The sequence below is a fragment of the Orycteropus afer genome, unplaced genomic scaffold, assembly GCF_000298275.1.
Source record: "Orycteropus afer afer isolate SDZICR_OR568_19922 unplaced genomic scaffold, OryAfe1.0 scaffold00355, whole genome shotgun sequence".
NCBI classification, from domain to species: domain Eukaryota; kingdom Metazoa; phylum Chordata; class Mammalia; order Tubulidentata; family Orycteropodidae; genus Orycteropus; species Orycteropus afer.
The window spans coordinates 1,063,220-1,078,388 of NW_006921942.1; the positions used below are offsets into that span (position 1 = coordinate 1,063,220).

At 39.5% G+C, this 15,169-nt stretch overlaps 1 protein-coding gene across 1 annotated transcript in view; it reads left to right on the plus strand.

The window, feature by feature from the left end:
• The window catches only part of SMAP2 (small ArfGAP2), a 54,579-nt gene extending 40,631 nt beyond the window's left edge, over nucleotides 1-13,948 (plus strand). The window contains exons 5-10 of the mRNA XM_007952697.2: nucleotides 5,986-6,072; nucleotides 7,138-7,219; nucleotides 8,216-8,325; nucleotides 10,260-10,425; nucleotides 10,849-11,168; nucleotides 13,823-13,948. Coding sequence (XP_007950888.1) covers nucleotides 5,986-6,072; nucleotides 7,138-7,219; nucleotides 8,216-8,325; nucleotides 10,260-10,425; nucleotides 10,849-11,168; nucleotides 13,823-13,948 — 891 coding nt within the window. The remainder of the gene's footprint in view (nucleotides 1-5,985; nucleotides 6,073-7,137; nucleotides 7,220-8,215; nucleotides 8,326-10,259; nucleotides 10,426-10,848; nucleotides 11,169-13,822) is intronic.
• Nucleotides 13,949-15,169: the final 1,221 nt, after the last annotated feature.

The following is a 15,169-nucleotide window of genomic DNA, read 5'->3' on the forward strand; positions in this document are numbered from 1 at the left end:
TATATATATATATATATATATATATATATATATATATATATATATTTACACACACATACATATATATACACATATATATATGGTTATCTGTGCATACATGCAAGCATACCTTTTACATATATAATGAACGTGTGTATACATTCATGCATATCTTTTTTTTTCTGTAAATAAGGTCAGTAAAATTAGATGTAGTTATATCACCAAAGTTTCTTCAGTTTGGCTGAAGTATATTTCCAACATTACCTGCCTATACCCAGTGTACTGATAAATTGATTGCCAATAGGACCCTTGTTCCTAGATGTGTTTCAGAGGGTTCCAATTGCAAAATACACTTTTCATCCTAGGCATATGGTTAGACTCTGAAATACAGCATATGATAACCTGGGCAAATATAACACATAGGAAGAAATACGGTTTCTGGAAGAAGAAAATGTGCCTGGCTAATGACAGCTAAAAGAAAACCACTAAATAATGACTAGACTACCAAAGGTAGTTAGAAAATAAGGCCTTGGTGCTAGAAACATCACAGGATATCACACGATAGAATTTTACAAAACCAGCGACTTATTTATTGCAAATACCTTTTTTCAGTAACAAATGAGGACTATAGCATAGACCTCACATGATAGAATACACAGGAATCAAATCGACTATCACTGGAAATAGGTGATGGAGAAGCTCAATATCATTAGTCAGAACAAGGCCAAGGGCCAACAGCAGAACAGACCATCCGTTGCTCATATACAAGTTCAAGTTGAAGCTGAAGAAAATTAAAACAAGTCCATGAGAGCCAAAGTATGACCTTGAGTATAACCCACCTGAATTTAGAGACCATCTCAAAAATAGGCTTGACATATCGAACTCTAATGACCAAAATCCATATGAGTTGTAGGATGACATCAAAGGCATCAGGCATGAAGAAAATAAAAGGTCATTTAAAAGACAAGAAAGAAAGAAGACCAAAATAGATGTCAGAAGAGACTCTGAAACTTGCTTTTGAACATAGAGTAGTTAAAGCTAAAGGAAGAAATGATGAAGCAAAAAAGATTTCACAGGGTGGCCCGAGAAGACAAAGTAGAAGAGTATTACATAATGAAATGTGCAAAGTTCTGGAGCTAGAAAACCAGAAAGGAAGAGCATCCTCAACATTTCACAATTCTGGCTGAAAGAACTGAAGAAAAAAGTCAAGCTTCAAGTTGCAATATTGAACAATGCAGGAAGTGTCAAAAGAAGATGAAAGGAATACACAGTCACTGTACCCAAAAGAATAAGGCAGTGTTCAGCCATTCCAGAAGGTACCATATGATCAAGAACCAGTGGTATTAAAGGAAGAAGTCCAAGGTGCCCTGAAGGCATTCGTGAAAAACAAGGCTGCAGGAATTGATAGAATACCCATTGAGATGTTTCAACAAACATATGCAATTCTGGAAGTGCTCACTGGTCTATTCCAAGAAATTTGGAAGATAGCTACCTGGCCAGTCAACTGGAAGAGATTCATATATGTGCCCATTCCCAAGAAAAGTGATCCAACAGAATAAGGAAATTATCAAATAATATCATTAATATCTCACATAAGTAAAATTTTGCTGAAGATTATTCAAAAATGGTTGCAGCAGTACACCAACAGGGAACTGCCAGAAATTCAAGCCAGATTCAGAAGAGGACGTGGAATGAAGAATTTTATTGCTTATGTCAAATGGTCTCCTTGGAAGGAAGACCTGCTTCCATAGAGATACCATGTTGGAAACCAAGTAGGGGTTACTATGAATCGAGATCGACTTGATGGCAGTGAGTTTGGTTTGGGTTTGTTTTTTTTAAATGTCAAATGGATCTTGGCTGAAACTTGATAACCAGAAAGATGTTTACCTATGTTTTATTGACCATGTAAAGGCATTCAACTGTGTGGGTCATAATAATAATAAATTATGGATAACATTGCAAAGAACAGGAATTCTTTGCAGAACCCTTAATTGTGCTCATGTGGAATCTGTACATAGACCAAGAGGTGGTCGTTTGAACAGAACAAGGGGATACTGCATGGTTTAAAATCAGGAAAGGTGTGTGTCAGGATTGTGTCCTTTCACCATGCTTATTCAATCTGTGTTTTGAGCAAATAATCTAAGAAGCTGGTCTATATGAAGAAGAATGGGGCTTCAGGATTGGAGAAAAACTCATTAACAACCTGTGATATGCAGATGAAAAAACTTTGCTTGCTGAAAGTGAAGAAGACTTGAAACACTTACTTATGAAGATCAAAGACTACACCCTTCAATATGGTTTAAACCTCAACATAAAGAAAATAAAAATCCTTACAACTGGACCAATAAGCCACATTTTGACAAACAGAAAAGACTGAAGTTGTCAAGGATTTCATTTTCCTTGGATCCACAATCAATGCCTATGGACACATAAGTCAAGAAATCGAAAGACATATCGTATTGGGCAAATCTATTACAAAGGACCTCTTTAAAGAGTTCAAAAGCAAAGTTGTCATTTTGAGGACTAAGGTGCATCTGACCCAAGCCATGATATTTTCAATTGCCTCATATGCATGTGACAGCTGGGCAATGAATAAGATAGACCAAAGAAGAATTGATGCCTTTGAGTTGTGGTGTTGGCAAAGAATATTAAGTAAGTGTACCATGGACTGCCAGAAGAATGAACAAATGTGTCTTGGAAGAAGTACAGCCAGAATGCTCCTTATATGTGAGAATGGCAAGACCTTTTCTCCTGTACTTTGTCTCATGTATCAGGAAGTACCAATCCCTGGAGAAGAATATCATATTTGGTAAAGTAGAGCGTCAGTGAGAAAGAGGAAGACCTTCAGTGAAATGGACTGACACAGTTGCTGCAGCAACCAGCTCAAACATAGCAGTGATGTGAGGATGGTGCAGTACTGAGCAGTGTTTTATTCTGTTGCACTTAGGGCCACTTTGATTTGGAACAACTCAGTAGCACCTAACAACAACCTCAAAGGAGTCCCTGACATTTACAAGTGGTTAATGTGCTTCACTACTAACTGAAAGGGCGGGGGATTCGAGTCTACCCAGAAGTGCCTCGAAGGAAGGCTTGAAGATCTAATTCCAAAAAATCAGCCATTGAAAACCCAGTGGAGCACAGTTTTACTGTGTCACACAAGGGGTTGCCTTGAGTCAGCATCTACTCCATGGCAACTGGTTTAGACTGTCAATAAGTCAAGAGACTATAGTAAATAAACATGTACATGCAAAACAACCACAAAGTAAACTTAAAAATACAGACACATAAAAGGAAGTATAATGTACATATGAAAAAATGTCAACTATTTCTGTTAAAAATAGTTGACTACTCCTCCGGCCATGAGTAGAGAGAGAGCATAAGATTCTCATGTTCTACACTCATCCTATCTGTCTGTCTATCTATTTATTATTTAATGGAAGATGTACTAGCCAGTGAAATCACTAAGCTTGCAGGGACTCTAAGCCCTTCCAGGTAATTAAAAGTCAATCTAATTGGAAACAGCTACAGAATGATTATTTGAGGTTGTATGAAAAGAAGTGTTAAATAATAGGTGAGCTTCAATGTAGGCAAGTATGTGCAAAATAATACATGTAGTTAGGTAACAGATTTCTTCCTCAATTATTATGAAAGACTCCTACTTCTCAGTTATCCAGAAAAGGGACCTGGAAATTATCCTAACTATTCCTACAAGGAATTAACCCAGTATACAGATATGGCTTAGATAGTGTCATAAAAAGAATTTAGAAATAAAGCATACACATTTCCTTTTATTTGTGGATAACTATGGTTGCCCTGCCTAACTATTCATTGTACCTAAAGGTATGAAATCAGATGTAGTCCAGAGGAGGGTATCTGAGGTAATCCAGAAGATGGGGAGAAGGGAGGAGTTGCTGAAAGAAGATAGAGTTCTTCAGGTGTTCTTTTATAATGATATTGCTGGTGGACCATACCAATGAAGACAAACTTATTTTACTAACAGAATGTTTTTACTTAGGAGGGAAATACATCCTGTTTACCAAAAAGCTATTTCAAATATTTTATTCAATGTGCTTAGACTTTATTATTATTATTATTTAATATTCCTGGGAAAAATTTTATACTAAGAATTAATATTTGCTAAGTGAAGACATTTAATATCAAGTTGAAGAGAAACTGCCTTTGTTAAAAAAAACAGTGTCTTTTTTAGTGGACAGACAAAACATTTTTAAGTTCAACATGGGACATTTTTAATGAATTTATTTTGAAAGACAGGCAATGTGTTGTGAATTAAGTGCTACTGTTTTCATGAAACAGATACAGCTGCATGTGTTCTTTGTGGTTATGAAGTTATTTTACAGAAAATGTGTAACACAAAGGGACGAGACCATGTAATCTCACCAATTTTACTAAATGATTCTTCTTGGTGTGTTCCTGTGTGTGTGTGAAGTTACCTTTAGGGGACATAATTATAAGAGAGTTACATAGAATGTCTTTTGCTTTTATTCTATTTAGCATATCATGTACTTGCATGTTACTTATATGGTTTCCATAATTTTTAATTGTTAAATCATTTTTCATTGAGGACCCTTCTGTGGCATATAGGTGGTTTTTTTCTTTAGCATGAGTAATTCTGGAGTGAACTTCTTGGCACATACAACTTTTCCTGTCTTTTGGATTAATTTCTTAAGATATATTCCCAGATATCATAGATTTTGGTTAAAGTGTTTCAGTATTTGTCTCTTCGTACCTTTGTGAATATACTTTTCAGAAATTATACCCCTTTATACGTTCCTTTCCCTGGCACATATAAGAGTACTGATTTTACTTCATCTCTGTCAACATTAGATGTTACAGTTGTTGTTATTTAAATCCGTCTGCCCCCAAAAAATGCATTTTAAATACATTTTTTGATCACTAGCGAGGTTGAACATTTTTTCGTATGTATGTCATACTTCTCTTCCATGTCTGTATTTTTGAAGTTTACTCTGTAGTGCTGTTTTGCATTTAGATGTTTATTATTAAAAATTTGACCAATAACATAATCTGTGAAAGTATTATGAAACTGCCTTCTGAAAGTAACAAAAACTGAGCATTTCTAATATTTTTTATATGCTCTTTGGCTTTGTACAGGTGGCTCATGTAGGACAACCTTAAAGAATATTTTAATCCTTCTACTCTTTTTTTAAGCTTATTTCATTTAGCTTTATGTTTTTAATTTTTAAGGGCCTTCAAATTGAGGTTTATTTTCTGTTTTTATTTTTAAAAAAAAGGTGAAAATGGAGAAGACTTGGGATTGAATTTATAAAATTACAAGTGTTATGTGCTGAATAAGATGAATATGAATTTCTTTGCCCATATACCAAGATGAAGGGGGACCCCTCAAAGTATGAGCAAGTTATATTGGATCTAAAATGGGCAGCAAACTGGTCAAAGTGTTTAGCCTCTGTAGATAGCCTAGATGGAAAATGTAAGAGTCACAAGTGGGTTAGACGGAACCTGTAGGCAGGGCCATTATGGGTTGCATAAGAGTCACAAGTGGGTTAGACGGAACCTGTAGGCAGGGCCATTATGGGTTGCATAAGATATCGGTAGGAGCTCTGGTAGCATAGTGGCTAAAAGCACTTGACTGCTAACCAGAAGGCTGGCGGTTCAAACCCACCAGCCACTCCTCAGAAGGAAGGTTGGGCAATCCTACTTCTGTAGTGATACTGCCTCGGAAACCCAAGGAGGGGTCGCTATGAGTCGGGGCCGACTCGACGGCACATAACAACAACAACAACAACAAGATATCGGTGCATGCCTCTGTCAGCACTGAGGCTAATGTGGAAGACGTCACTCTTAGGCCTCCGTACCAGGAATCATCCCCCAAGTTTGTGAGACTCTTGCATCAGAATCAATAGGGATTTTTTTGTGTGTGTCCTTTGGACACTTGGGATTATCATTTATTGAACTATTAGTCACAAAGGGGTCTTGGTTCTTTGTCTTGTTTTGTTAAATTATTAATAGAAAGAAAAAGATGACAAGTGGAAAAGAGGGAGTGAACCAGCTCCAGAGAAAAAAATGGAACCTGTTGTTTTTGAGAAAGTGAAAATGGTAAGTGAGAAAGTGTTTGTACTGTGTGGACAGGCTCAGGTTTGTTTATATATGTGGAGGGAAGAGGGGGAAGCCGTGTGGGGGACGGGGCAATGGGTTATACTGAGCTCCACCATTGCACCTGGTGCTAAAGGGGTCTGCATTTAGAGTACACTGCCTGCTGCTGTCCTGCTTCTTTCTCACTGCCTTGCTGCTGCCTGATCTGCTCTGAACACTTCTCTTTGGGGCCAGATGGGAGTTTGGGAACTGCATCTGTGCTATCTAAGCAACAGACACCTTCCGTGCCACAATGCCAAGGCTGTGTGACACCTCTGAGAAGGTGCTACCCCTGACATTAGTCCTTCTCTGTGTTAAACCTTTTGTGTTTCATTCTCCTTTTGCAGTTAAGAATAGTCCACAAGCCAGGCCACACTAATCCATTTTAAATGATCCCTTCTTGTATTCTCTGTGATATTGAAGTGGACACCTTTCTTTTTTCACAGGAGATGTTTTGGCTGTAGTAGTAGATACTCTTGTATATGAGCTTGGAGTCTTGGGAGAGGACTTTTTACTATTGCTCAAGGAAGAGTCTTCCATCATTCTGAATCACATTGTATGCTGAACACAGTCATTAGTGAAATTGGCAGAGTGACTTAGGTAATCTTTAAACGAATCTCCCTTTTGGTATGAAAGTAAAAAATTTTCTAACCATTGGGAGATTTGTTGGCTCTTGGCTTTTGTGCCACTAGATATCTATCTTTGTTATTGGCTTTTCCTGGGACCCAAAGATGCTACTTCTGTTGGATCCCTTGATCTGTGGTTGTCTTGGTTACAGAAAGATCTCCTGTCTCTTCAGAAAGCCAAACAAACACAGATGATATCTTTGCTTTTCACTTGAGGTTTGGTTTATGCACTTGTGCCTCCTGCCTTGATTCTTTCACCTTTCACCTGACACTTCCTGAGTTTTGTCTCTTTGGTAACTCTTCTTGAATAACAGCAACTATAGCACCTGGCTTTAGAGTGGTGAGAGGAGAAAAAGTTCAAACATACCTGCTTATTTCTTTCTGTAACATATTTTCACCTTAGCCACAGAAAAAAGAAGATCCACAGCTACCTCGGAAAAGCTCCCCGAAATCCACAGCACCTGTCATGGATTTGTTGGGCCTTGGTAAGAGTTAGACTTTTCAGCTGCCATATTTTTATGGATTACAATGAAGTCTCAGTGACCCTGGAAAGACAGATAGAAATGAGATTCTCCAGTTCATGACTTCTTCACTAGGATTGTTCTCTCACCTTCTTCTTATGTGTTTTATATCTTAAGTAGTTGCTCTGAGGAAGTGTACACTGTGACACTTTTCAGAGTGACAGTACAGTGTAGGGCTCTGCCACTTACTCTCTTTGTGACCTTGGGTTAGCTCACTTAAATCCGAGCATCACTTTCCTGATCTATATACAATGAGGATGGTAATAGTCTTTATTTCGAAGATGTTGTTGGAAGGATTAAAGGAGATATTGACTTTAAAGTTCTTAGCCCAGTGCCTGACAAATACTAAGTGCTCAATAAATGGAAGCAATTTTAATTAAAACAGAACGTGTGAGCCCTGTGCCACTTCCTTATACTTTACCCCCTGTACCCTATCCCTGCCATTTTTCATGTGTGCCTGTTCCTGAGATGGCCTATTACCTCGTAGTCATTTTTCTCCAAACCTTTGAAACTCTAACCTAGAGATTCTGCCCTTTTCAGAAACAGAGCCTACCCTTACCTTTCACAATATTGATTGGTTGTTCTTTGTCTCAGTCCAATTCTGTTCATTTAAATCATGAGCTACTTAGGCTTCTGATTTCTGTACCTTTCATTTCTCTTTGAAAATGAATCCTATGCAGCTTTGCCCCTCAAATGGCCAGAAAGGAGCCAGCCAGCCCCTCTGCTTTAGTACTGATAGATCCTTCAGGCCTTGGTTTCCCCTGCCTGGCCTGCAGGCTTCCCACAGAGCACGTTGGAGAATATGAAGTAAGACCTCTTTTGAGAAGCCTCAGATAAGCTAGATCTCTAGGTCCTTGATGGAGCACGATGAGTCTTCTCTATCTGCTTTTTGTGTGGTATAGAAGGAAGGTGTGGGCTTAATGAGCAGTGCTACATTTGAACTTTTGTCTTTCTTTTTAGATGCTCCCGTGGCCTGCTCCATTGCAAATAGTAAGACCAGCAATACCTTAGAGAAGGATTTAGATCTTTTGGCCTCTGTTCCATCTCCCTCTTCTTCAGTTTCCAGAAAGGTGAGTCTTATGGGCTTCCTTGGATTAAAGAACATTCTGGAAAAGGTGATTTTGATGACTTAACTATGGGACCAAGTCATGCTTCTTTGGTGGAATTGGACTTTAGTTTTGTTTTCTTTTTTAAATGCATTTTATTGAAATATAATTTATGTACAGTGAAATACACAAAACTAAAGTGACATGGGTCAATGCATTTTTTTTGGGGGGGGCAGTGTTCCCTCCCTTCCCCTCCCACTCCTGGCAACCAACAAAGAAAGTTTCCCTCCATATATAAACCTTTCCTTTACCCTCCACAGCAACAAACTAATACTGTATTTGTCCATCTGTGATTGACTTATTTCACTCAGCATAATGTCCTCCAAGTTCATCCATGTTATGTGGTGTTTTGCAGACTCTACATTATTCTTTAGTGCTGCATAGCATTCCAGTATGTGTACATACCACAGTTTGGTCATCTACTCTTTTGCTGATGGGCATGTAGGTTGTTTCCATCTTTTTGCTATTGAAAATAATGCTGCGATGAACATGAGTGTGCATATATCTGTTCCTGTCCTGACTCTCACTGCTCTAGGATATATACCTAGTAATGAGATTGCTGAGTCAAATGGTATCTCCAATTCCAGCTTTTGCCATGTTGCTTTCCACAGTGGTTGTATCACTTCACAATCCCACCAGCAGTGAGTGTCCCAATCTCTCCACATCCCCGCCAGCATTTGTTATTTTCTGTCTTGTTGAACCTTGCCATCAGTGCTGAGGTGAGACAGTATCTCATTGTTGTTTTGATTTGCATCTCTCTGATGGCTAATGATTGTGACTATCTCTTTATATATTAGCTAGCCACCTGAATATCCTCCTTGGTGAAGTGTCTATTCATGTCTTCTGCCCATTTTTCAATTGGATTGTTAATCCCTTTGCTGTTGAGGCGTTGGAGTTTTCTATAAATCTTAGAATTAAGTCCCTTGCTAGATATGTAATTATCGGCAAATATGAATTTGTTGCTGGACTTTGGTTTTCTTGATTCTTCCCTTAATACTGTGTGATTTCGGTCACAGTTTGTCTTACTGTTCATTCTTGCTTTGTCTCCTGCCCAAAACAGGTGGGCCCTTTGAGTGGGCTGATTGTAAAGGCTCATATTTTTAGGTCAGGTCCTCAGCCTGAGATACTGTTAGAGAATTTGTAGGTATGAAAGACTTGAAACTTCTTATGGCTACCACTTGTGCAATGTCTGCTCTGTACAAGGCACAATGATAGGTGTTTTTTGTTTATAATTTTGTATATTTCATTTATAATTTTAAATCCCCACTACAACCATGCAAAATGGGTATTTTACAGATGAGGAAACACTGATTCAGAAAAGTTATGTGAGTAGCCTATGGTCATACATCTAGTAAATGGCTGTACAGGAATTTAAACTCAGTTCTTTCTGGCTGCATCATTTGTTGAGTTTTATTTTGTTGTGCTTTGTTTTTGTACCAAATCATATTGCTTTTCTGGAGAGCAAGGAACTGTACCACTGCTTAATTATCAGATGTTTTCAGAAATTTGGATGGTAAAAATATCAGGAAGCTATTAATTTGAACCATGAATACTTATTGACAGTTCTAGAAGCAGTAGAAACGTGAGGGAAGTCCTTAAGAGACTACTGTGAGGAGAACAGAAGGGCCGTACTTCCACAGGGAGATAGCTCAGGGGGCAGGAATGCATAGGAAAGAAGGACAAAGGGAAGAGGTAACTACAGGGAGGAAGTGTAAGGAGAGCTGTTACTTTGTGGGGAATTGCAGCCAGTGGCATGAAACAAAATGTGTATGAACTATTTTGTGGAAAGTGAATTTGTTCTATAAGCTTTCACCCAAATCACAATAAAAATTTAAAAGAGAGAGAGAGAGACTACCATGTGACTCTTACGGTTCTCTCCCTGCCTTCTTTGCCCCAAGGTTGTAGGATCCATGCCAACTGCAGGGAGTGCTGGCTCTGTTCCTGAAAACCTGAACCTATTTCCCGAGCCAGGAAGCAAATCAGAGGAAACAGGAAAGAAACAGCTCTCTAAAGACTCCATCCTTTCACTATATGGATCCCAGACGCCTCAAATGCCTGCCCAAGGTAGATTTCATGGGTAAATGAGTCATGGCAGAGTACCAGGTAGAGACATGAGGGCTTGCATGCAGTAATTATTTGTTGTAAAAAAGTGCTGCTGCTTTGGGAGCCAGGATATCATACTCCAAACAAGCCTGCACGTGACATTTCTTATGAAGCCAGAAAGTGTCAGCAGATGGATATTAGCATAACTTGGAGCCTTATTTCTGTGGGGTCTGGTGTCACACACATCATGTGAAGTCTGACTCAGGGTCTGAATCTGGACCCTTTGAGCCATAGAAAATCTTGTAGCAGATCTGACTAGCTGCTTTGCAGAATAAAAGAGTAGTTCTGAGAAATTCTAGCTAAAAAAGGAGTAGCCAGTGAGGGTTTGGGTTGACTTTGTATTCCTTCCTGTTTAACAGATCTGAATGTTTCTTTTCTTGGCAGCAATGTTCATGGCTCCGGCTCAGATGGCATATCCCACGGCCTACCCCAGCTTCCCTGGGGTTACACCTCCTAGCAGCATAATGGGGAGCATGATGCCCCCACCAGTAGGCATGGTAGCTCAACCAGGAGCTTCTGGGATGGTTGCTGCCCCCATGGCCATGCCTACAGGCTATATGGGTGGCATGCAGGCATCAATGATGGGTGTGCCAAACGGAATGATGACCACTCAGCAAGCTGGCTACATGGCAGGCATGGCAGCTGTGCCTCCAACTGTGTATGGGGTTCAGCCAGCTCAGCAGCTGCAGTGGAACCTTACTCAGGTAGACCACCCCATTTCCTCAGGACAGAGTTTTGAGCCTTCTTTAAGACCATCTTATTTCCAAGGCTATTTGTGTTTCTCCTTTAACCTTTGAGTCCTTTCACCATAGATGAGGTAGTGACATAAGCATTCTTAGGTTTGCTTTTTTTCCTAGAAAGTTTATCTAAAGTTATACTTTCTAAGGAGTTCTGGGTTCTTGTAGAATAATGGCAGCTGCCTAAATATGCATCTCTTCATACATTCTTAGAAACAATAACAAAACAAAGCTCTACAGATAAACAAGGAGAGCAAATAAAACCACTCATAACCCACAACTGCACATCAAGTAGGCAGAATGCCACAAACTTCCATCTAAACACCCAAATCTAATAGAGCCATCAAAGTAGAGAGTTCAGAAGAGACTGGTGAGAAGAAGAGAGGAAGTAGGGGCCTAGAAGTGACAAAACACAGAACAACTCACCCTCAGAGAGAAAAGGACCTGCCCTGAGGGGCCTGTTCTGAGAACAGGCCTGAGACCTGATAGGTTAGAACTCTGGTTCCTTGGAAGATCAAAAATGAGGGACTTGAAATATATAGGATTAGAGGTAGTAGTGTGGGGGAGATGAAGATGACTTAGAAGGAGCAGGTGCTGCTTGGAGACCTGGTGGTGAAAGAAACTAGCAAGAGGTGAAAAAGAGAATCTCAAAACCAAGATACACCATCCTCCTCCCCCCAAATAGTCATTTCACTATACTAACAGAAGAGGGCGCTCTTGAACTGGGAAAGCTAGGAAGCCTCTCCACACTTTCACATTTGTCTGTATTGTTGCTGATCCAGAAAAATAAGGCAGTACCAAGTGAACAGAAAGTGGCAGAAGATATTAATACAAAATTTTTACAAGATAAAAATAGAAAATGAAAATCAAAACATTTCAAGTAATGAAAATCCTCCCTCCAAAAGAGAAGAAAACTGTTACAAAATCTACCAACCTGAATTCCCAAAAAAAACAAAAACTCACTTCCATGAAGTCAGATCCAACTCTTAGCGACCTTTCCTTGGGTTTCCGAGGCAGTATCTCTATGGAAATAGATTGCTCGATCTTCCTTCCAAGGAATGGCTGCTGGGTTTGAACTGCCTGCTTACTGATTAGCAGTCAAATACCTTAGGCACTATGCTACCAGAGCTCCCAATCTGAATTAAATGTCCTTAAACAAGCATTTGTAGATAAGACGTATTATCTTAAATTGGAATTTCAAAAACTCAGATCCAAAATGGACAAAAAAGAAAGTAAAATGAAGCTTACTGAACTCAGGAAAGAAATTAAAGACAGAATTATAAACTGAATTACGAGTTAACCAAGGAAGAACAAAGTTAGCTGATATCATATTTGGCATTGAGGAAAGGCATGAAAACAGCTAGAGTATGAAAACTAAATATAGCAAGCATGAAGAGGATCAGAGGGAAAATGAAGAAGATAAGCAAAGATCTAACATACATGTATTTGGAGACCCTAAAGAAGAAAAAGGTGTTAAAAACAAATATGTCACTTTGAAGACTATGGTGCACCTGACCAAAACTGTGGTATTTTTAGCCACCTCATATGCATACACAAGCTAGACAATGAATAAGGAATATTGAAGAATTGATGCATTTGACTTATGGCATTGGCAAAGAATATTGAATATACCTATACATACCTATACATACATACATATATATATATATATATATATACTGGACTACCAGAAGAATGAACAAATCTGTCTTGGAAGAATTACAACCAGAATGCTCCTTAGGAGCAAGGATGGTGAGACTTTGTCTCACATACTTTAGACATGTTATTAAAAAAAAAAAAAAAGAGCATCATACTTAGTAAGGTAGAGGATCAGCAAAAAAGAGGAAACCTTCAACAAGATAAACACAGTGGCTGCAACAATGGGCTAGAACATAGCAGTGGCTGTGAATGGCACAGGACCAGGCAGTGTTTCACTCTGTACATGGAATCGCTATGAGTTGGAACCAACTTGACAGCACCTAACACCACAGCAATAACATCAAAGAGGAAACAAAAAGAGTGGAACAGAATCAATATATTTAAAACTATACATTTATTTCTAGAAAATATTCTAGAAATAAAAGACCTAAATCTGTTGGAAGAACCCACTGTGTACCTGGGAAAACTGACCCAGAACTTTTAGGCTTTAAAGTACAAGAAAACTCCTCAGGGTTCAAGCCCTCTCCCAACAACACACTTCCTCCAAATCTAAGTCATTTATTACAAATAAAAAAGAATACAGACATCAGACCTCCCAACTTCGCAACATATAAAACAAGACAACATTGTTGTGCTTAAAAGTCCCTTCGCTGTGGGATGGTAGACTGGAAAAGGAAAGAGAATAACCTCTCCTGCTGTTTTTACATTGACTAGACCCAAGATTCCCTCTTTCTCTCCCTGAGCATTGGTCTCTGTCAGCATCTTACTCTTGAAAAGTCCATCATTTACATAACCTCATGTCCTTGAGATGATCCGACTGTTAAAGTTCAGGGCAATTCTATACTTCCTATAACAAAGTTTCCCTTTGTCTCATTCTTCCCCTCTCCACAGCCCTCTACCTGCTTTAGTACTAACTGGCTGAGCCCACAGCCTGGTCTGAAAGTCTCCTCTCTTCCTTGCAGATGACTCAGCAGATGGCTGGGATGAACTTTTATGGAGCCAACGGCATGATGAACTATGGACAGTCAATGAATGGTGCAAGTGGACAGGCAGCAAATCAGACTCTCAGTCCTCAGATGTGGAAATAAACACAGAACACCTGTATGGCTACCACTCTCCTCTGCCCTCTCTCTCCCCTCTCTCTTCTTTCCCCAACTCCTCCCACCCTGTCCATTTTCCTACCTCTCCCTGTTTGGTTTAGAAATCACTCAGTAAGTCGTCTGGGCTTTGGCATTCTGCCCAGCTCTGCCACTTCCAAACACGCAGACCTCTCTGTTGCTTTATGTTGCACATGTTCCCTAGCCATTCTGACTCTTTTCCCAGCCTCAGGCCCTAGTCACTTCCTGACACCAGCACCTTAGAAATTGTTGGCAGAAGGCGCTTAACTGTGGGAGAGATGTGCATACCACTGAATACCCTTCCCTTGAAGATAAACCTCCCATCAAACTCTGAAAAAGGTCTACAGTTTTAGGCAAAGAAAGGGGAGTGTTTACAGGTCCTTTTATATGTGTCAGTAAGCTATTTCTAAGTTTTAAAATACATGGTTGAAGAGGGAGACATCATGCTCCCATCCATGATTTATGAGAATGAAGAAAGTGATTAAATTAAATACTCCATGGGCCTTGGATCAGGTTATCACTAGCTCTGGGGTGAGGCAAGACCCCTCCCATGAAGGTGAGCAAAAGTATTGCTCTGCTTTGTCCTCAGTAGCTCTCTGCATCCGAGGCTTCAGGGTCTGCTGCTTCAGTCAGCCTCTGTCAGCACCAAAGACTTTATGAAGGTCTCGCACAAACACACACACCTCCCCGGACTCCTCCCCACCTTCAGTGGGAATGCAGAGCTTAAAGTGTGTACTTCTTGTGTGTGTGGATTCTGCCTCCCACCTGCTCCCCATCTGTCCTGGGAGTTTTTATTTGTTTAGTTTTAGGTTTACAACAGAGAGGAGTTAATTTATCAACAGCTTAAAACTGTTGCCAGTTTTTCTTATAGTTTAAAAAATTTGCAATCTCATTTATAACTCTCTTCTTCCTTTCCCCTCTCCCAACATGTCTATCACTCTTTCATGCCTCTCTATCTTGGGGTTTCTGTTGCCTCACCTTTTCCAGGTGTATGAGGCAGAGGGCCTGGACAGCTCTTCCTATCAGTCATTGTTCACCCCATTTGAAAATTAAAACTAGAAAACTTTGCTTAAGAGATTTCATCTGTGGGAACCACAATTCCTGGTTGCCTTTCTCCTGTGTATGTGTAAATTCCTTAATAAATATTGCAGGGAAGGACTGTTTGCTTGGCTTTTACTGTGTGTCACTCTC